We start from the raw sequence: 22,426 nt of genomic DNA, 5'->3' as shown, positions 1-22,426 counted from the left end.
ATATAATCATTATATAAAATATATAATATAAATTATAAATATAAATTATATTGTATATTATATAATATATTATAATTTTATTATTTTATTATATTATTTATTCATATTATGTAATATATATAATATATAATTATATAATATAATATTACATTATATTATTTATATTGTATATTTTATATTTATATATTTTTTATAAATATGTAGATATTTTATACACACACACACACACACACATACATACTGTTAAATTTTTCTCTGTTCAAAAGAGAGATTATTGGTACAGAAATTTGCCTTACAGATCAATTTCAGATTCTAACAATCTACTGAGAAAAGCCAAAGAAACCAAAGGTTTTTAAATCAAAAAGTGACCTAAGCAACATAGTCTTGTTCTCAATGTTTCCCAGTATCTGAAGGATCTCACACATGGTGTTAGCTAACATTGAAGAGGGAACATCTGCATTCTCTCCAAACAGAATCGTGTCATAATGATCTCAGCATATTTAAAATGTGGTATTTATTTCTTATTGAAATTTTTGTTTTTGAAAACTTTTGTTTTTCTCCCTCTGGATTACAACTCCAAGAGGCTGTGCTACCAGTGAGAGTGTGAAGATACAGAGAGATTGCCTTCTCACTGGGCTTTACACAGAAGCTTTGGAATAGGGATAGAAAACAGTTTGCCATCTTTTTGGTAGGGTCACAGGAACTGACGTGTCTCTTCTCTTCCTGAATTGCTCAGCAAGGACCTGGAGAGAATGCTTTATCTGGTGATGTTTTATTTGGAAATTCAGGAGTCAATGGGCATTTCCAGGGGCCTTCTGAGCCCTGCCCTGATAGCAGAAAGGCAGATGTGTGGATTAATACCCAGGTTCAGCCCCAGGTACGCCAAGTTCCACAGGCGAATAAACTCACTCTGTCTTACCTTGGGGCACAAATACAGGTTTTGAAGGAACTGAGTATTTTCTAGGAGTGGAAGGGAAAAGATAAAACCCATTGCCGTTATGACAGATCTGCTTCCAATAGCCTGCAAATATTTTCCAAGACTAACAGTTAAAGCCACATTAGCAGAACACAGAATAAAAATGCTGTAAATTCACGCAAGTGAAAAAAGAAAATCTTTTTTTTTTTTAATTTTTTTCAACGTTTTTTATTTATTTTTGGGACAGAGAGAGACAGAGCATGAACGGGGGAGGGGCAGAGAGAGAGGGAGACAAAGAATCGGAAACAAGCTCCAGGCTCCGAGCGATCAGCCCAGAGCCCGACGCGGGGCTCGAACTCACGGACCGCGAGATCGTGACCTGGCTGAAGTCGGACGCTTAACCGACTGCGCCACCCAGGCGCCCAAAAGAAAATCTTTAAGTATGGCATTGTAGGTAGATTTTTTCTGAAAAATATAAAACTTTGAGTACTAAAAATTCCTCACCAGCCAATAGAAATATGTACCAGTTTCTCACTCATGCTTTTCAATGCTGCCTGCTCCCACCTCTCAGGTCAGCCTCATTTTCAGATGGATTTCTTCATTCAGCTTTTATTTACAGCATATCTCCTCAGACAGCATACACAGAGGCAGTTGATGTCAAGCACAGAAGTAATGAACTTTATTCTGGGGGTCAGCCAGACCTGAGACCTTGGGTAAAGGTGAGATGATCATGGAGAAAGATTCATGAAGAAACGTGACATATTAAGAGTTACTTGTGAATCTGTCCTTTATTTCTTTTATCCAAGTACATAAGTAAACTTAATAGAATGTGCCAAACAGAATATTGTTAAATACATAAGGCCACTTCTGCCACTTACAGTAGTCCATAAGTATCTTTCATTGGCTAATTTCTTCAGCCATATCATATTACTCTCCATCTTATAAGCTTTTGTTCAGAATTCCATGATTGGAAAAGAAAACCATGTTCCAACCATAAATGACAGTCAAATGTGTCTTCTCCTGTATGTTTTCCTCCATCATTTAAGAAAACAAAAGAGAGGCGCCTGGGTGGCTCAGTTGGTTAAGCATCAATTTTGACTCAGGTCATGATCTCACGGTTCATGGGTTCAAGCCCCACCTCGGGCTCTGCTCTGACAGCTAGGAGCTGGGAGCGTGCTTCAGATTCTGTGTCTACCTCTCTCTGTCTGTCCCTCTCTCATTTATGCTCTCTCTCTCTCTCAAAAATAAATATTTTTTTTTAAAAAGGAGAACAGATATGTTATAGGGATGCCCTATCAGCAAACCTTCTTCTACCTACAGAAAACACATGGTTTGTTATTAGATTATATAGATAGGGTACAGGACAAGACTCAGAAAAATGTTGAAAAGGAAATGGCACATTTCCGAAATCTCACTGAAGTCTGCCTATTGTGTGAGGGTTAATAACGTCAGCACTGTCACTTGCCTGTGCCTGTGTGGTCTTCCTCTCGCTCAGAGTAATGACTGCACAATTTTAGATGAAAGAACACAGAGGTCTTGAAGTGTTCTTGTCAATGTCAGATTATAAGTGAAAAGCACGTGTTCACTACTACTGTTATGTGGTTTCTTTACCCAGCTTTGACAGGACAGTGGAAGACAGCTTTGCTATACACTATTCAGGCACTTTATTGAGACATGACCCTGTGGAAAAGCACTCAATATCAATCAGTGATCAAGATGTAAAACTACCGTCTCTGGTTCTGATCTCTTTATGCCATCAATAGATATTTGACAAGGTCAGTGCACTGACAGACCATTTAACTTTCTGAAGACGAAATGCACGTTTAACTACAAGCTTTGATTGAGGTTACTAATTTTCATTATAAAAATAATATCATAATTGAAAGACCTTGTCCTATGTCTAAGAATTTGATAGAAAATCAATTATTAACTCTTTAATCATACTGCCTGTTGATAGGAGCCTAATACAGATACCAGTATGGAGATTAGGGAAGTCACATAACTTGCTAATGGTTTTTGCAGTAATGTGTATAAGCTTAATTTTAATGAAGTAAATACATGTTGATGTTCTAAGAATTTGTCTTTAAGATAACTCTGGCAATTTATTTGGGACGGGTGAGACAGGTAAAGCAAAGACATCCCTTTGTAATGTAGATGACCAGCCCTATTACTTATAAAGTATGACACTTTAATTTTTAAGAGTCTCTTTTAAAAAATGTATTGGCCTTTTATTTATTACTTCATTCAACAAACATCATCAAGCACCTACTACACATTGTACAAAGTACTCTGCTGGGAACTGGTCATAAACACATAAATGAGAGATACCATATCCACTGTAAAATCTACTTATTTATCAACAGTTTCCTCATTCTGTTCTTTTCAGTTAAGTAAAGTATTTGTTAGTACAATATAATCATATTTAAAAAGCTAATGTGGGGGCATCTGGGTGGCTCAGTCAGTTAAACATCCTACTCTTGATTTTGGCTCAGGTCATGATCTCACAGTTCGTGAGATCCAGTCCTGGGTAGGGCTCTGCACTGATAGTGCGGACCCTGCGCAGGATTCTCTCTTTCCCTCTCTCTCTGTCCCGCCCCTCCCTCTCTCTCTCAAAATAAATAAATAAACCTTAAATAAATAAATAAATAAATAAATAGCTAATGTGAAGGGGAATGGGGAGAAACTGCTTAGTTGGGTACAGCATTTTACTTTGTACTGATAGAAATGTTTTGGAATTAGAGGTGATTGTGATTCACAATATTGTGTACTAGATGTATATACTAAATGCCACCAAATTGTATACTGTAATGCAGTTGATTTTATGTTATGTGACTTTCATCTCAATTTTCTTAAGTTTAATGCAGTTTGTGGTTTGTTTCTCTTGATATATTTATTTGGCTTTGTATTGGGTATTAGATTTGAGAGGTCTAGCTTGGTCCCTTTCAGGTCTTTTTTGTAAATTTTAGAATTCTGAAGATTTTTCTTATGGGTTTTAAACATTTCTTTGAAGGTTCTTCCTCATTTATTTTTCTTGATATTGTGGATGGGATTTTTTTCATACTGCTACACAGAAGAGCTATTGAGCTCCTTAGTTTATATCCAGCACTTTTTTTAAAGTTTATTTATTTATTTATTTATTTATTTATTTATTTATTTATTTTGAGAGAGAGAGAGAGAGAGAGAGAGAGCAAGAGAGCAAGCGAGCACACTGGGGAGGGGCAGAGAGAAAGAGAGAGAGAGAATCCCAAGCAGACTCCATGCTGTCAGCGAAGAGCTCAACTTGGGGCTGGATCTCACCAGCCATGCAATCATGTCCTGAACCGAAATCAGGAGTTGGCTGTTTAATTGACTGAGCCACCCAGGGGCCCCTGTACCCAATACTTTTTAACTTCCCTTTTTAATAAGATTCCCAGTAAACTCTTTTGGATTTTTCTAAGTATATGATCAAACATCTATAGGTGGAGATAATCCCAGTTTTACATATTTTCCTTACTGATACAGTACTTTAAAAGGGCCCTAATATTCAATATTAAACCATTTTGCATTCCCCAGAATCCCACTAATTATTGTGACATTTTATTGAATTATATTTACTAATAATCTGTTGAGAATTTTATATTTATCTTCATAAGAGATATTGATTATTCTCTTATATTAGGTTTTTATACTAATTTAATAAAATCACTCATAACTTTACATTACTGTCTACTCTGGAAAAGAAAATATATGGAATTAGTTTCCCTTGGAAGTTGAAAATACTTCACTTTAAAACTATCTGATTTGAAGCCATATTTGAAGATAATTTTAAATTTAATCTGCATTCTCAGGGTTATAAGTCCAGTCTCTTTTCTTTATTTAAATCCTTTTTTCCCCGGAAAGTTGCTAATTTCATCAAAAATTTTCAGTTTTAGTATTGTATTCTTTTTTAATATCAATATCAATATCTTCTTATAATCCCTTCCATATATTTTATCTTCTTCTTATATCAAATTATGTTTATTTGGGCTTTCTTTTTATTTATTCATTTTTTAAATGTTTTAAGCAAGGGAGGGGCAGAGAGAGAGGGAGACAAAGAATCTGAGGCAGGCTCCAGGCTCTGAGCTGTCAGCACAGAGCCTGACCCGGGGCTTGAACTCACAGACAACGAGATCATGACCTGAGCCGAAGTTGGAAGCTCAACCGACTGAGCCACCCAGGCGCCCCCTGGGCTTTCTTTTTATTGAACAGATTTTTAAGTGACTTTCTATTATTGTTTGGGTGGTATGTTTTATTTTTGTTTCAATAAATTATATTCTGGCTTTGTAAACTCTACTGATTTTTCATGTTATAAATATTTCATTGGTTTTCCCTATGTGTTATTTTCTCCCTTTTATATCTCTCTTGATTTTAAATTTTTAATTGATTGCCTAGCACCTAAATTTTCTCTCAAAACATAGTGTAATTTTGTTAGTGTGTGAATTTTTCTCTAAGAATATTTTGGGGTATCCCATAATTTTGTTTGGCAGTATTTTAATATTATTTTTCTGTAACTATAAAGACTTATTTATAAGTGTGTGATATTTGTTTTATTCTAAGAATTCTAGAAGGTTTTTATGCCTATACAGTGTTTAATTTATAGCTTCATTGTTTTTCTTTTAATTTTTTTTTAACATTTATTTATTTTTGAGACAGAGAGAGACAGAGCATGAACGGGGGAGGGTCAGAGAGAGGGAGACACAGAATCTGAAACAGGTTCCAGGCTCTGAGCTGTCAGCACAGAGTCCGATGCGGGGCTCGAACTCACGGACTGCTAGATCATGACCCGAGCCGAATTTGGATGCCCAACCGACTGAGCCACCCAGGCGCCCCTATAGCTTCATTGTTTTGATAACTTGTGATTAAAGAGTCTGGGCTATAAAACAACTACTTTTTTGGAATTTTTTTCATCCTATCGTAGCTCAATATATGACTACTACAGCAATTGCCGCTTTGGTAACTGTCTCATGTGTGCTTGAAACACTGGGATTCCTGTCTGAGTTCACAGTACCTAACAATTCAGCCTTATTCATTTTAGTTAATTTTTAAATTTTTCTATCCCTTTATATAGTTTCTTTTGGAGGAGGATACAGCATCCTTTGTCTATTTAGGAATGATAAGGGTGGATTAAACACTTCCAACCATAATAATTCTATTTCTCTGCCTTTTTCCTAGCATACCTTATTTTGATGCTCTGTTACTGCCTGGGCTATTTTTTTCCTCATTCTGTATTGTGCTCTTCAGTTATTTTATTTTATTTTATTTTCTATGAACCATCCTTTAGTTGATATTAGTATTGCCACCATCAGCCCTCACTTTGTTTGCATTTTTATATATACCTTTGTACATCTTTCTTTTCTTATTTCTCTTTTTGCTTATATTTCCTCTCAGTATATAAATGTCTCAATGATGGTGTAACAGTAGAATCAGAGAGGAAGGGATGGATGTGAGTGGCAGAGCAAAAGAGCAGATTCAGGAGATAAAAAAGGACTGAAGAGGGATGAAGTGGGTTTTTAGTGTGGGTGGGAGCAGAGTGTAGCCCTCAAAAGGGAAGGAGTTAGGTTGGGTGTAAGACAGGTTGAATTCGAAAGAGAACTGGCCAGCTGCCTCCCTGTCCGCATGTGACACTGGCCTCAGGTGAGGCTGGGGTTACAGCCAGTGGATGAGCTTCCCATAGAATTATGATGATCCCTGAATTCGAGCTTACATCCTCGCCACTGCTTTGGTGGCATGGATGGCACACACCTAATTTCTTTGTAACTTAGTTTTTCTGTAAATCAAGAATAGTAAGGCTTATTTAAAAATACTTCTGTAGAAGTATTGAAGAGTGTGCATGTGATAAACAATTTCTAAATGCTTGAGGGCCTTTTGAGTGCTTGCAGACAAGCAAAGGCATCGTGACTTTAAAGTAGCTTTATTTTAGAATGAAAGTTCCATCTTAAATATGTCTGATGAAGAGTTAAACTATTTTTGAAAATAGGACGTGTGCAGCTTCATCTATGCAGCGAAATGCCATTTCCCACTGATTTGATCGAGCCTTTTCTCCTTAAGCCTTGCTTGCTTCTTCCAGGGCTCTGTGCTTGGCATGGTAATTAGGGACTTCTGCTCTCACTGATAGGATGCTCCTGGCTATTTCTCCAGCTCTACTTTCCCACAGCTTAGCTCCTTACATTTCCCTGGCAGAGTGTGTGGTGTGTATTTTTAAGTGGTAGGATTTGAGGAAAGCAGTTCTGTGAAAAAGGAACGTGATAGACAAGGCTGTAGAGCAGGAGAATCAGCTGGGGTTGCTAGCTTTTAATTGAAGTTTAGTTGGAGGTTCAGTGAGGTGAGACTGTTATGACAGATTTCAAAATGTAATGATAGGAAATGGGGTGGGTTCATCAAAGTCGCAGTAAATACGGAGCAACAGCTCAGCAACTCAGCATGAAACAACAGCTACAAACCCTTAAAAAAAAATAGAGAGTAATTAAAATGTGCATTGTGCAGTCCTTCTTCTCAGTGGGTACCTTTCCAGGGAAAGCAATAACTTTATTGTGAAAAATATAAACACAAATTTAGAGATGTAAATTACATGCATGTTTTAATCTGGTTCATAAACACTAAAAGTTTTGAAAATGTAAATATAATCAAAGTACCCAACTGCAGCTGAAACCAGATTTGAGAAAGACGTCAAGAAGGTGAAAGGCCCTCCAGTCTCCCCCAAACCCTCACCCTCTACTCACCCCAATCCTACCTGCTTACCCCCTTTTGTGTATTTGGAAAAGAAGAGGTGGGATTCTGTCCTTCAATTTCAGGAGACACAAAAGCTTGTCTCCAATCTGTCAATGTCACAGAAGGGTTTGTGGTTTTAACGCTTTCTGTCCACTTTCTCTTCTGTCTCTTCCCCCTTTGGTCTATGCAAGTGATGTTGGAGGTTAGTAAGCTACAGGGTGACTAAGTGTTGGATAATGTGCAGCATGGGAATTTACCCAAATACTCTTCAGATTGTTTTATTTCTGTACTTCAAGCATGACAGTGACCTCAAATTGTACCAGTTTTAAGGATTGATCATACAGAGACAGATGACATAGTAGAAAATGCACTGAACTGGTGTTGAAGAAATGGGTGTGGCCTCTATCTTGACTGCCCCTTCCTGCCAGAATGACTTTGGGCAAAGTCTTTCACTTCTCTGGGCCACAGTTTCTCCATCTGTTAAAATCACTGAGTTGGCCTAAAATGAGCTCTAAGGTTCCTCCCAATTCAAACTTTCTACAGTACTCTGCCTCACAGACCCACTCCAACCAAGATGGGATCCTAGAGATTCAGATTCAATGTGGTACTCTTCTTAGGTCCCTAGGTGTTTCCAGGAGTAATAAATGTTCCAGAGGAGGCCCAAGATTTCTGCCAAATACTCTCCATACTGTCATTTAAGCCCAGGGCTTCCTGACACTGTTATTTGAAGTTGTTTGTCCTGACTTCAGTCCTGGTAATTTCTCAGCTTTAATAAGGGTCTTTCCTAGTAGGGAAAGACCTGATGTCTGTCCAGACCATCAAAACTCATGGTTGGAGCAGTCATTGGGAGGACCCAGTGTAATAATCTTACATATTCCATCTACAGGGATGAAGGACGTATTTGAACAGGCATCTGTACTGTATTTCTCTCTCAGTGAATTCCCTTTTTAGAATAGGATAGTAGAAATTTATAGGATTACAGGGAGAAATATCCATAAGAGCAACCTGTCATTTATATAAATCACTTGAAATGAAATTAAAGTGTGGTATTCAGGGGAATTGTAGTTTAAGGAATCAACCCAAAGTTTAATTTGAAGAATGTTTTTAGTATGTTGTGTATCTGGGTGAGTCTATCAAGTGAACATGAAGTCAAGTTTTTCTTGATTGATCATTTTAAGGTGGAAAATAGAAAGTTACATGAGAACTTAGCATTTACTCTGCCAATATGTTATGCAGTAGAAAAGAGTTGGGACTTAGAAGTAGAATAAGAGAAATGGTTGTAAGTTTGAAGACAGGTTTTCCAGTTGAGATCATTTATCCCCACTTCTGAATTCCAAAGGAGATTGTTCCAAACACCATTGAGCCCTGGCTGGACTGAGACTGTTCCCTACAGACTCTATGATGATTGCCTGAGGCTGCCCTGGAAAGGAAGTAGGTTTGGGGCAGGTTCAAACAAGAGCTCTTTGATCCAGTTGGATTGGAGTGTTAGAATGGTGAAGTTTCCAGAGCAGTCCTAGGATAAGGCACTGGGGAGGGAGTTATTAGATGTGTGTCACCAAACTGGAACTTTTGGGTAAACAGGAGGGATGCGTATAGGAAAAGATAATGAAATATTATTAAAAGCATTTGGGTCTCCTAACCTGTCATGCTTTTTAAGACTATTTTTTCTTGATTTATAGTAATAGACATGTATGTTGTGTTCTTGCACTGTGAGCAACAGTGGCTGTGCCTTATGCTTTTTGTTATTAATCTTTTAGTGATGAACCAGCATGAAGTAATTTATACACAGAGAATGTTCCTATTTTAACTAAAAATTACCAAATAACCCATAAGGAAATTAACCTTACCTAAAAGTTCTCAAACTATTAGATTAAAGACTTAAATATAAAAACTAACTGTAAAACTCTTAAAAATAACAGGGGTACATCTTTCAGAACCTTGGATTCAGCAGTGGTTTCTTATATATGACACCAAAAGCAAAGGAACAAAGGCAAGAAAGATAAAATGGACTTCATCAAAACTAAAAATTATGTACATCCATGAACTACCAAGAGAGTGAACATACACCCCATAGAATGCAAGAAAAGATGTGCAAATCATATATCTGATAAGGGTCCAGGATCCAGAATACATAAAGAACTCTTACAGCAAACAATAGGAAGACACACACACACACACACACACACACACACACACACAAACAGTTAAAAAGTGGGCAAAGGACATTTTTCCAAAGAAGATATGCAGATGACCAACATGCACATGTAAAGATGCTCAACACCAATAGTCATTAGGAAAATGCATATCAAACCTGTAATGAGATACCATTTTATACCCAGTAGGATGGGTCCTAACAAAAACAAAACAATGCAAAACCAGAAATAAACAAGTATTTGTGAGGAGCTGGAGAAATTAGAACCTTCATACATTGCTGGTGGGAATATAAAATAGTACAGCTAGTATGGAAAACAATTTGGCAGTTCCTCAACAAGCTAAGCGTAGGATTGCCATATGACCTACTAATTCAATTCCTAATTATATACCCCAAAAAACTGAAAGCAGACATTGAAACAAAAATTTGTTCATGGATGTTTATAGAAGTGATATCACAATAGCCAAAGTGGAAATATCAAAATGTCCATCAATTTACAAATAGATAAACAAAATGTGGTATATCCATACAATGGAATATTATTCAGCCATAAAAAAGAATGAAGTATGATACATGCTATAACACAGAGGAACCAGGGCGCCTGGGTGGCTCAGTCGGCTGTGCATCTGACTCTAGATTTTGGCTCAGGTCATGATCTCATGGTTTGTGGGATTGAGCCCCACATCAGGCTCCACACTGACAGCATGGAGCCTGCTTGTGATTTTCTCTCTCCTTCTCTCTCTGCCCCTCCCCAGCCAAATAAATAAATTAAAAAAAAAAATGAGGAACCTTGAAAACTTGAAAACATTATTCTAAGTGAAACCAGCCAGACATAAAAGACTACATATTTTATGATTCCATTTACATGAAATATCCAGGCTAGAAGGATCCATCAAGACAGAAAGTAGTAGTTATCAGGGGCTGGGGAGAGAAGAATGGGGAGTTCCTGTTCAAGAGGCATGGGGACTCCATTCAGGGTTATGAAAAACTTATAGAACTAGATAGTGGTGGCATTGTGACTGTATTGAATGCCAGTAAATTATACACTTTAAAATAGTTTAAAATGGGGGTGCCTGGATGGCTCAGTCAGTTAAGCCTCAGACTTCAGCTCAGGTCATGATCTCACAGTTCGTGAGTTCAAGCACTGCGTCGGGCTCTGTGCTGACAGCTTAATGCCTGGAGCCTGCTCTGAGTTCTGTGTCTTCCTCTCTCTCTGCCCCTCCTCTGCTCATGCTCTGTCTGTCTCTCTCTCTCAAAAATAAATAAAAACTTTAAAACATGGTTTAAAATGGCAAATTTCATATTTTGCATATTTTACCACATGCATGTATGTGTGCACACGCGCACATGCACACACACACACAGACACACACACACACAAGAAATTTCTAAACTTATATAAACCTTGTAGAAACCCTGGTAATGAAATACCTTTGACAAATGAACTCAGATTTGCCAACAGATTGTATTTCAAGCACAGCTTTGGGACTGGGGAAAGTTTCTGGAAGTGAAAATGTACGTGACTGAGAGTCAGGAGTCCTATGTCTGGTCCAGGCACTGCTGTTATGTGGCAAGGGGCAAGTCATGTAAACTTTATGGGCCTCCATTAGGGGACCTGGACAAATTCTCTCAATCATGTGTGGGACCTTTTCAAGCTTCGCATATCTTCATTCACTCTGCCTCCTTACCCAGTATGAAGGGTAGAATATTTCAAACAGAATGCTCTTCCACCAGGTGAAGGGGGTGAGGTGGCACACACAGGGGTGGTTAGGGTACAAAGGTGTGCTCTTTGGCAAGCCTTTGCAATATTCCCAAATCTTGGAGCCAATTATGGTACTCCTCATATTTCTAAGACTACAGGAAGTAGGTTCATTCATTTCTTCATACAATGTCCACTAGCCAACATTTACTGCACATACTCAGGACAATGTGAAGCACAGCTGAAAGACCCAGAGCCCCTGAATTTGTGGAGTGTATGTTCTGTGGGGAGGAAGTATCATGAAATAGCTAGTTACTGAGTGTGATGAGTGCTCTGAAGAAGTAAATGCGGCTGAGGATGAGTACTCCAGGCTTAGCTACGGCTGCTCTGAGGAAGTCCTGGTTGACCTGTTATCTACAGGGCGACTTGGAATTAACCAGGAAACCCAGGAAGGGGCACATTTGCTTCCCTGATGGAGAGAGAACTGTGAAGAGGATGGGAGAGTGGGTTTGGAGAAGACTATGAAGACAGCCTCGTTCTAGAATGTCACGCTGAACTGTGGGCAGCCTTGTTGAATTAAAAGGCCAGGGGAAGTGGCTCCCTGAGACCACAGTGGGCACTTCTACCAGCAGATGCTGCTTTCATGTCCCCACCATACCACTTCCTGTGCTCTGAGCTATGGAACCAGCAGTAACCACACAGCATTTCTGGAACTTAAAATGCTCCCCAGTGTCGGCTCTGACCTGAAGCCACCATTCCTCAGAGTCCTTAACATCTCCACAGCACAGGGCAGTGTGGGTCACAGAACAAGTGGCTGTGGAGTATGACACCCAGCATGCTGTGCGAATGTTGAGAGGATATTTCTCCTTTTGGTCTTTCAGTTTTCTGCTCATCAAACCAGTAAATCTGGGCTTTGAGGATGGTGGAACTACCAGACTTTTACGTAAAAAGTGAGGACAGACTTTTACTTAAGCCTTAGCAAGCCACTGGACTCGGCAAAGCCATTGCATGTATTTGGTAGGTGAACTGGTTCCACTTTTGCAGTGGAGGCCACATTTCCACACATTGGTAGAGCCCAAGGTGAAGAGCTCACACCTGTCTGTCGACTGCTATCCTCCCAGAAGCCTGCCCTGCCAAGCATGGCCATGACTGGAGGGCCCCGAGCTAAAACTCAGGTGTATGCAGTGCTCCTGGCTGACCTGTCCACTGTGCCACAGAGAGGAGGGGAGCAGTCATAGCCGTGACTCGTGCTGCCCCATAAAGGAAAGGAGCTCATCAGTAAGCCCCACTTCAGGCATCCCCGGTCCAATCTCAAGTTTAGAAGCTTATGTGTCATCTTTTCTTTGTAACCATAAATCTGTGCTCTCAGGCCTAATTCTGTTGTGGTTTTTTTTTCTCCCTTTGCTTTCAGGAGAGTAGATCTGGAGACACAAACAGCTGTGTTGAAGAAATAATTCGGGTAAGGAGATTTTTTTTTTCTTTTTACAAATCTTACCAATTGATTGGACTAGATCCCAAATAGAAGGAGGCATGTGGCTGTGTTGTCCAAGGAGCCTATTGTTTGCTTCTTGTTTGAGGTTTACCTTTTCTGAAGGCAATCATATAAGTTGTCCAAATGCCGCTTTACAAAAGCAATTCTTCTTTTAGAAATCTAGGAGTTACACATCAACCCAGTGCCTTTGTACAGGCTGAGGTGACACTGTATTAAAGTGATCAGCTGGGAGACAGAAGAACAGAGTTGAGATGAAAAATATGGTTGTGCTTACATTTGGATGCCCCCATTTGTCAGCCTACTATTTAAAAGCATCCTTTAATAGTCCTTACTTCCCAGTCAGGCAAGGGTTGCCTTGTTAGTTTTCTCCTAAACTTAATTAGAATCAGAAGCACTCTGACAAAGAGGTGATGCTCACTGTCTGAAAATTTATTTCCATATTGTTTTGCATCTTACCGTTTTTGCCTATTACTGTCTGACACTGTCCTTTTCATCATCATCATCATCATCATCTCTAGTAGATACCCTCCATGAACCAGTTTCACACCCAGATTCACTTAAGCTGGGCTCTCCTGCCATATTAGTGTTTTCTTGAGCATTCAAACTTGTAATCAGGATGTCATCTTCAACCCATATTTTTTCTTCACTCATATTTATTCAGGGGAGTGACCTAATAATTTACATTCTCAAAAAGCTGATATTACACTGGGAAAAACACCAAGACAAATTAGACCAGATGGGATGGCAATTCCCTATAAAGAAAAAACCTTTATTTTAATACGTTTCTAACTTTTGGACATCCTACACACTTTTTCCTGAATTGCTAATGAATGACAATAATATAATTATTTGGTTTAAAAATTTACATTAATCATCACATTGTTTTCAGAGGCAGACTTTTTTCCTTCCTGGAGAGCATTATTTCATAAACCTTTTAACTCTCAAGTTAACCAAAATAATTAATTGAAGTTTGATCTGTTGAGTTCGTAATGATTTTTGTTTTTCTGGCAGAGGTTAATATAGAAAACAGTTGTCAAAGTGGGTAGCTTCATTTCTGGCATTTAATATATGTTAAATAAAATACATATTGTATTTTATATCTGTATTATCTCTAACCTGGAGCTTTGTTTCAGATTAAACAACAAATAGTGTGAAGTGCTGATATACTTGTCCTATTTCTCTTTTGACATACTTTCACGTTTGGAACCCAAATATTCAGTGATAAAGCCATCTTCCTTTGATTGGTTATGGTATTTATGTCAGCAAAATGCTAATAGCAGTACACATCTCTCCTTTGATTTCACTATTTTTAAAATCCGACCCCTTCTTATCCTTTCTTATCTTTTCTGAGGTTATGGTAGAAATCTGTCATTTGACCTTTCTTTGCCACACTCCAAACAAGGCTTAAAGTGTGAATACAGGCTTGAGCAATTCACACACCAAAACGGTATAGTTTAGGTAACATAAAATTCACTTAAACTGAATGCTGCCGTCAAGAGGTTTAAGGCATTTTTTTTTTTTTCAGAAGAGGGCTGAAGAAAGCCTTATACCCCCTCATCCCACTCCTACTTCCTGATATTGCCCCTCATATTCCACTGGCACTGGCACTGCCATAGCCACAGCCTGCCTGGAATCAGTCATGGAACAAAAGGGAAAGTCTGGACCAACCAGATCATTGATTTGTAAGCATGTGCAAAGGGCAGTGGAGATGATGAACTCATCAGAAGATAGCTGAGCTCTCTTTAATGTTCTGATCTTCCTAGAGCCCATGATGAGTGGTCCAGGATGGGAGATAGCATAGGGTCAGAGGAAACAGAGGTGATAGTGGTGCTGGTGTTGTCCAGGTGGGCCTTTTCTCTGTCCTCACCTGTCAACCTGTGGTGTTAGTAGCCTTAGTTGTTGCTGAGGGAGCTCCTAGATGATCATGCCAGTATTCCCAGTTTTGCCTGGAATGTTTTCCTGGCTGTCCTCTGCCTCGCTCACACCAGTCCTTCTTCAGGGCTGTCTTCCCCACTTGTCCTAAGCATGTCCTCTCTTCCAAACACAAGCACAGGAGGCCTTCTCTGTTACAGCCTATTGTATTTATTGTGTCTCTGCCAGATGTCATATTCCTCCCACACCATGGCCCCGATGTCTGGAATTGAGAATCAGGATCTTGTTGAATGAATAAATAAATAAGTGAAGGAAGGAAAGAATCCTCCAAGGGAGAAGGAAGAATATCATTGTGATAGCTCACAAACAGATTCCATTTACTCTAAATCATGGGCATGACGTATTGGCTTAAAAGCAGTGGGTTCCCATGGATAGGTAGTCTTTATGGAGCCCAGTTTTCGTTGTCACTTTCTCTCCCCTTATGATCAGCGAGGTAAACCTAATGTGGTCCAGGTCACCAAGGTACTTGGTACTTATAGCCATCTCTCTCTCTTATTGTGGAGAATAAGCAGGTCATAAAGGCGCCTTAAAATAATGAAAATTGAGATATTCATTTAACAAGTGTTAGCATGTCCTTTCCATGTGGGAGGTACAGGGAGAACAGGCCAAACAGACATGACCCTTTTGAAACCAGTGATGTGCTGGAAGATATAGATACTAAGTTTTATTTGTAATCTTATAAATAAATGTCTAATATTAATTGTGACGAATACTCAGCGTGACTCTAATTTTAGGTCTTTCATGAGGAAGCAACATTTGGACCAATAGTTGGAGTTTGAATAGAAAATTGGTATAGGAGAAAAATGTTGAGGCTGCCAGCAGAGGAACAGGAATAGTTTGGCTGGTTAGGGACCCACAAAGGGCAGTGAGCCCAGAGTGGCTAGAGTGTAGGTGGGAAAACTAGGCAGGAGAAGCCAGGTAGGGCTGTTTCTTCTCAGTCATGTTTAAGATATGTGTAGGGGAGCCAGTGAAGGAGCTGAGCCAGAGTAACGTTATCAGATTAGCTGTTTAGACACTCTACTCTGACTGCTTTGTGGAATGGATTGAGAGGAGAAGGGGAAGAAAAAAGAGGAGAGGCTGTTGCAGCTGTCCAGATGAGAGATGCTTGGTGGGGCGCTCACGGGCATGGAAACATTGAAGGAGATGCTGGTTTGAGGGGGAGGGATGAAATAATTAATTTTCTGACATGTTGAGTTTGCACTACCTTTGAGGCAATCCAGTAAACATGGAGAATGTAGATGAGCATACATCCGTCTGGGGCTCAGAACAGAGGTCTAAAGCTGCAGGCTAATTTTGTTGGTAATAAAAGCACAGAAATAGGTTAATCTACCCAGAGAGAGGAGAGACCGAGAGGCAATGAAAGCTGAAATTCAAACGTGTAAGGGTCAGGGAGAGTAGGATCCCCTTGCAAATGAAAGTAAGAGGGCATGACTCAGGAAGTCGAGGAGTAATAATGGCCATGGAAAGTCCCAGAATCCAGGGAAAGAGAGTTTCAAGCTCAACAGTGTACAGGATTTCTGAGGGGAGAAGAGAGACAAGAATTGAAAACCACTCTATGGATTGGACAACAAAAAGCTCATCAGTGGTTTTACTGCATGCTGTTTCTGTGGAGTAGAGGGGGCAGCATCCAGACAAGAGAAAACTGAGAATATAGCATCAGTGAGTTGAAAGAACTTTTATGAGGAAAGGCCATGGTTCCCATTCAGGGCCTTTCCATCTGCAATCAATCCTATAGATAATAACAGGTACCAAATGATGAAGAGCTAACATTTGTGGAACATTTATTACAAATGAGGGACTGTTCTCAGTTTCTTGCTTGTGTTAACTCATTTAACCATCACAGATGCCCCATGAGTCAGGCACTGTTAACATCCCCATTTTACAGAAGAAGGAAGTTAAACACAGCTTGCCCAAAGTCATACAACTAGAAAGTAGTAGAGCTGGGATTTTAACGAGCACAGTCTGGCACCAGCACCCTCTCTATCTTATCTATCAAGCTTTCTTATTTAAATGAAGAAGTCCCCCTGGCTCAATAATGAAACCACTCAGGCATTTTGCCATGAAAGGGAGGTTTCCCATTTCCACATGTTTATGATTCAGAAGTGCCAGATCATGCATTTGTGCACTTGAACTCACAGAGGTTTTATGGCCAACGTTATCAACCTCATCTTTAAACTTCTTCTTCCTTTCCTCTCTCTTATTTTTGCTGAGGTGACTGTTTTCAAGCCATTTGAATATTACATTATATTCTAAAGTGTAATTATTTTTTACTCTTACTCAGAGAATTTTAACCCTGGGACCTAATAAATCTGTGTATTATTGCAAAATTCAGTTAACCGAGGGAGAAATTATAACTGAGTTCTATGAAGATGGGCGACACAAGCTAGGAACCCTCATGACTGACATATGTTTGTAAGAGACAGTTTTTTAAGTTACACTATATTTCATTCTTAAAGGTTCCAGTGCTGTAATACTTAGGTGCTTTCTGTAGCATTATCCATTAATGTAGAATGGCATTAACATTTGTTCAGCAAATAAAATCCGTTTACAACTTAATGGGGTTGTGCAGGGCTAGAATCTAGGATGCACAAATTTTATGCAAGACAGCTTTAGATGGAGTTGTTGAGGAGTACTACTCATAGCGTGGTGAGCCTTCCTAATAAAGAAACCAATGATTGAGATTCTGGTTTGGGCTCAAAGGATGAATTTAGAGACAATTTCCACATAACATCAGAGCCGATTATCTTCTTAGTTTTCATCTTTAGTCACTAATTCAGTTCCAACTTCATAGAAATCTTTATAGTGAATATTTACATAGAGTTGCATTTCTGTTGGTAGGAAAAGGGTAACTGTTACTTGTTTGAATTCTGGAGACCCACATCAATTTCTTGACACTACAGTTGAACAACTTCTAGCCCAAATGGAAACTCCTTTCCTAGAAAGTTAAGGAGCCTGCTGGACAAGATTTTTGGTTTTGATTCTGGGAGATCTGTGAGTGAGGAAAGCATTGAAAGCACCATCGTATGACGTGCACATTATTGTGGCCCCCTGACATGTTCAGACCCTCATGGTGGGCCAAGACAAACCTTGTGCTTAAAAGTCTACATTTAATGAAAATATGTTAGCCACTCTATAGAAAAAATAGAGAACAAACAGACAACTTGTTTTAAGTGACCTATTTGGGTCATTTGAAAAAATGGACCTCAGTCCAATCTCCCCTGCTTTAGACCAGATTGCCTTTTTTTTTTTAAACGTTTATTTATTTTTGAGACAGAGAGAGACAGAGCATGATCGGGGGGAGGGTCAGAGAGAGAGGGAGACACAGAATCTGAAACAGGCTCCAGGCTCTGAGCTGTCAGCACAGAGCCAGATGGGTTTTTTTTTTTTTAACTCATGCTCTTTCCTTTATTAATTATTTCATTTGTTTCAAACAGTAAAGATTTTGTTAGTGACAAAATGAAGCCCACAAATGGCAAAATCAGTCCATGTATAGCTTTTCAGGAGCCCCATTAATACATCCCATTACTTGTTGTAGTGAAATAAAATCAAAGCAAAAGTAAACTTGATGTAGGCCTAGAGAAATTGACCAGACAAAACCTACAAGTCTTGTCCAAGATGAATTATTGTTTGGTAGTGTTTTGTTTTGATTTTTCTTTTCATATTTGATCATCTGAATGGATAGAGACAGAAATACCACAATTTATATTTTATTTTATAACCATAGATGCATTTTTAAGAGATGTTATTATGCTAGTCCTTTTGGCCAAAACCACAAACCCTACTTAAATGACTCCATTTCTGCTTGCCAAAGGCATTTTTGTACCTGTGAGGAGTATCCATTGGCCTGCTCCAATGTTTCAGGGCCATTTGGCTACACTCTGTAGACTTTGCGATGACTCTAGAGGTGTTCAGTTTCTAACAGACGTGAGGCAAGAGACCACTCTAAATCAGAATTTGCTCTGAGCCCAGAGATTTTGGGGTGATGGCCAGAGGAACCTCAGAGGTCCAGAAGCTCCTGTTGGGCACAAAGGGCTTTGCCTTTCTGTGTTTACCTGTCTTGTTCTGATGCATACCATTAGAAATTACAAAGGCATTTACAGAACCATGGGGATAGAAGCCCAAAGGAATGTTAGCAGCCCATGTAGCTAGAGGCATGTGGGAATATATTTTCTGCTCTGACAGTCAAAAGTGAATTCTGATACTTCAGCTGATATCTTTTCATGGGTGTTTGTCAATATTTTACTATGAAGGTGCTGACTGAAAAAAAGAGGAGATAACACAAATGGCATGTTAACAAAACCTAGATGCCATGGGTGTCATGGAAACTAATGGTGCTGTGTGCCTCCTGCTGTACCCAGGCTGGTAAAGACTAAGAGATGTGCAAGGGAAATGTGTCAGCCAGCCAGAATGCATGAAGAGCTGGGCTTCAGGCAAGGTCAAAGACCCAGTTTCAGTTTCTCAGGAAGATATTTGGAGAGTCTCAGCATTACATTAGAGGACGAGAAGATTAAAAATACTTGATTTTGTAAGTGTTCTGTTGCTCTTGCCTTATAAGGTACATCAAGAGATCAAAGAAATGAAGAGATTGAATGTCACTCAACAAGTGGTAGATTTACTCTGTGCTTTTAAACACTTGTAAGACATGCAAAAGGGACCAGATGCTTATAGAATAAGAGAGAGAATGTGGGGAAGAAAACAAACAGCTCCTCTGAAAGGTGCTTTGCAGAGTCCTACCCCAGCAACATGGGAGTATAGGAGGGTGGGACAGAAGCAGAGACTGCGGTCGACTGTCAGAGTATATGTGGTCCATTGGATTATACGGTGTCACCCATCCATGCTGCTCAGCTTTTTACAGCACCTCGCGGTATTTTGCTTCTTTGTATTTCAGCGAGTTATCATTTCCAGAAAAATAAGTGCTTAACCTTGGATCACATAGAGCAAAGCTTGCAAATTCTTATCTTTATCCAAGAATGAAGTTTACCATTGCAATGTGTTTTTTGTTTTACTTACAGAAAATACCAATACACAGATTATGATGTCTGATAATACTTTCAAATGTATAAGTTCCCAAAGAACATATTTATTTTTAATCTTTGGTTCCCTTAAGTGCTGTTGTTCAGCAGTACAGTGCTACTATTTAGTGCTAGCCATTTAATTTGCTTCATGTCCTTTGCTAAATTTACCTAACAGAACGAATGCAATTTTATTTTTTCTTTCCTATTTCTGTGCTTAAGTATAATATAAGCATATGTGTTCATTGGACTTTGAAAACCTTACCAAAAATCAAAACGGATAATTATTTATATAATTTTTATTTTAAGTCCTTTTATAAGGAATATTTCAGAGTGCTAATTAAAAAGCACAAAAACAGGGGCACCTGGGTGGCTCAGTTGGTTGAGCGTCCAGCTTCAGCTGCAGTCATGATCTCACAGTTCGTGGGTTCGAGCCTCGTGTCAGGCTCAGTGCTGACAGCTCAGAGCCTGGAGCCTGCTTCAGATTCTGTGTCTCCCTCTCTCTCTTCCCCATCCCTGCTCATGCTCTGTCTCTCTCTCTCTCTCAAAAATAAATAAACATTAAGAAAAAAAAAATTTTTAAAGCACAAAAACATTAAAATATTAGCCAAAGTGATATTAGTACTTAAAATGTGCAGACAAATAAAATTCTCCTTGTTTGTAAAAGTATTTTTGGAGGGTGATGTATGTATATATGCATGCATGTAACCTTTGTGTCAGGAAATTTCTGGCATAAAGAGTCCTGTGACCTTCTTCACCTCTACCCTACATTTTATGCCTCTCTCTCTCTGACTTAGAAATTCTCTCAGGCAGCTGAGAGAATTGTTGCAAACACGTTCTTGAATACAAGTCACTGAAGACCTCTTCCTACTGTTTCCGCCCCATCAAGATTCCATAAGGGCATGGCCATCTTTCCCCCAGAGAGCTTGCCAATTTTAGCCTGTGACTGGCACAGCCATGTGTGAGGCATTGCCCTCCTTTGAGGAGGGTCCCTCTGTGGACGCGCCCCTCCATTAGCAGGGCACCATCGTGCTTGGTCCCTTGTCAGCTCTCAGAGCCTACATCAGCCCTGAGTCCCTCCAGGACTTCTGGGATGGAGCAGTGAAACCTTTTCTCTAGCAGCCAACTCTGGGGCTGGATCATGGACCCCTCTAGGCACCCAACCAGTTGTAACCTCTCATTTATGCTGCATCCTACTTCCAGGGCAGGATCACATTAGCTGGCCTGTGCTATTTCCCTTAAACAGTGACTTGCTCCCACTAGAGCTCACTGTCAATGTGGTCTTCACCAGGCATTGGTGCTCTAGGTGTCCTGCAGTCTCTCCACCTTTGCCCAGTCAGTGTTCCTCAATTTTTTCTCATTATCCTCTTCTAAGGAATCTTACAAGACACTCTTCCTAATTGCTACTCAACAAAATTCTAAAACCACAAATATATTGTACATCTATGGATGGTACATGTATCTGTGATTTATACATAGAGAGTAAGACTTTTTCATTCCCAAGAATTAGGTTGATCTGGCTTAGCCAAGCCATTCCCCTTGCTCCACACCTCTGACATCTGCATCTCCTTCCTGCCTCAGCAGGAGCCCCACCTTCTCTGGAACTCAGGAAATAGATGCTATTAGCAGGAAGCCCTCCTCCTGCTTGCTTCACTGGCCAATTTGCCAGCCTCTGTCCTAGGCACTGGGGGTACTGCAGTGAACAAAATAGGCCTAGACTCTGCCTTGCCAGACTTCCCACATTCTGACCTTCTTTTGTAATTTTTTTTTCAACATTTATTTATTTTTGGGACAGAGAGAGACAGAGCATGAACGGGCGAGGGGCAGAGAGAGAGGGAGACACAGAATCGGAAGCAGGCTCCAGGCTCTGAGCCTTCAGCCCAGAGCCCGACGCGGGGCTCGAACTCACTGACCGCGAGATCGTGACCTGGCTGAAGTCGGACGCTCAACCAACTGCGCCACCCAGGCGCCCCTCTGACCTTCTGACAGACCTGGAAACTTACCTGAATCTCACCTACCCCTCCTTCCCTCTTTCCTGACTTCTGGCCAATCCCTCTGCCTGTGCTTTGGAGTCCCATTCACTACTGCAGCCAACTCAAGAGCTGACAAGTGCCCTCCAGCCCCCATCTATTGTAATGTCTTGTCCTCAGGGTAAATATGTACACATTCTTTCCATCTTTGGAAAAGAGTTTCTTCAAATCTGTACTCCTCGTGGCTCTTCCCTTTTTCCGGTAGACTCCCCTGGCAAAAGTCCCTATGTGCCTTCAGCTCCACTTTCTTATCAACCCACCGCTGTCCAGTTTCTCCCCATCCACTCCTCTGAAACCATTATACCAGGGTCAGCGGTCCAGGATAGCTTCCCACTAAGCTCAGAGACCATTCCCAGTATGATCTTTTGGGGGGTATTCAATGTGCTGACTGCACATTCCACTTTAAAATGCGCAGGCCTTAGCATCTCTCACCACACCCTCTTGGGTTTATTCCCAATTGGTGGTCC

The 22,426-nt window shown here is 39.9% G+C and overlaps 1 protein-coding gene across 1 annotated transcript in view; it reads left to right on the top strand.

The window, feature by feature from the left end:
* Positions 1 to 22,426, top strand: part of AFF3 (ALF transcription elongation factor 3) — a 451,465-nt gene that overhangs the window by 152,403 nt on the left and 276,636 nt on the right. Inside the window, exon 6 of the mRNA XM_040453633.1 lies at positions 12,905 to 12,952. Within this exon, the coding sequence (XP_040309567.1) occupies positions 12,905 to 12,952 (48 nt within the window). The remainder of the gene's footprint in view (positions 1 to 12,904; positions 12,953 to 22,426) is intronic.

This window comes from Herpailurus yagouaroundi, unplaced genomic scaffold, assembly GCF_014898765.1.
Source record: "Herpailurus yagouaroundi ecotype Mexico unplaced genomic scaffold, PumYag 210, whole genome shotgun sequence".
NCBI classification, from domain to species: Eukaryota; Metazoa; Chordata; class Mammalia; order Carnivora; family Felidae; genus Herpailurus; species Herpailurus yagouaroundi.
This window is presented reverse-complemented; position numbering and strand designations above follow the sequence as displayed.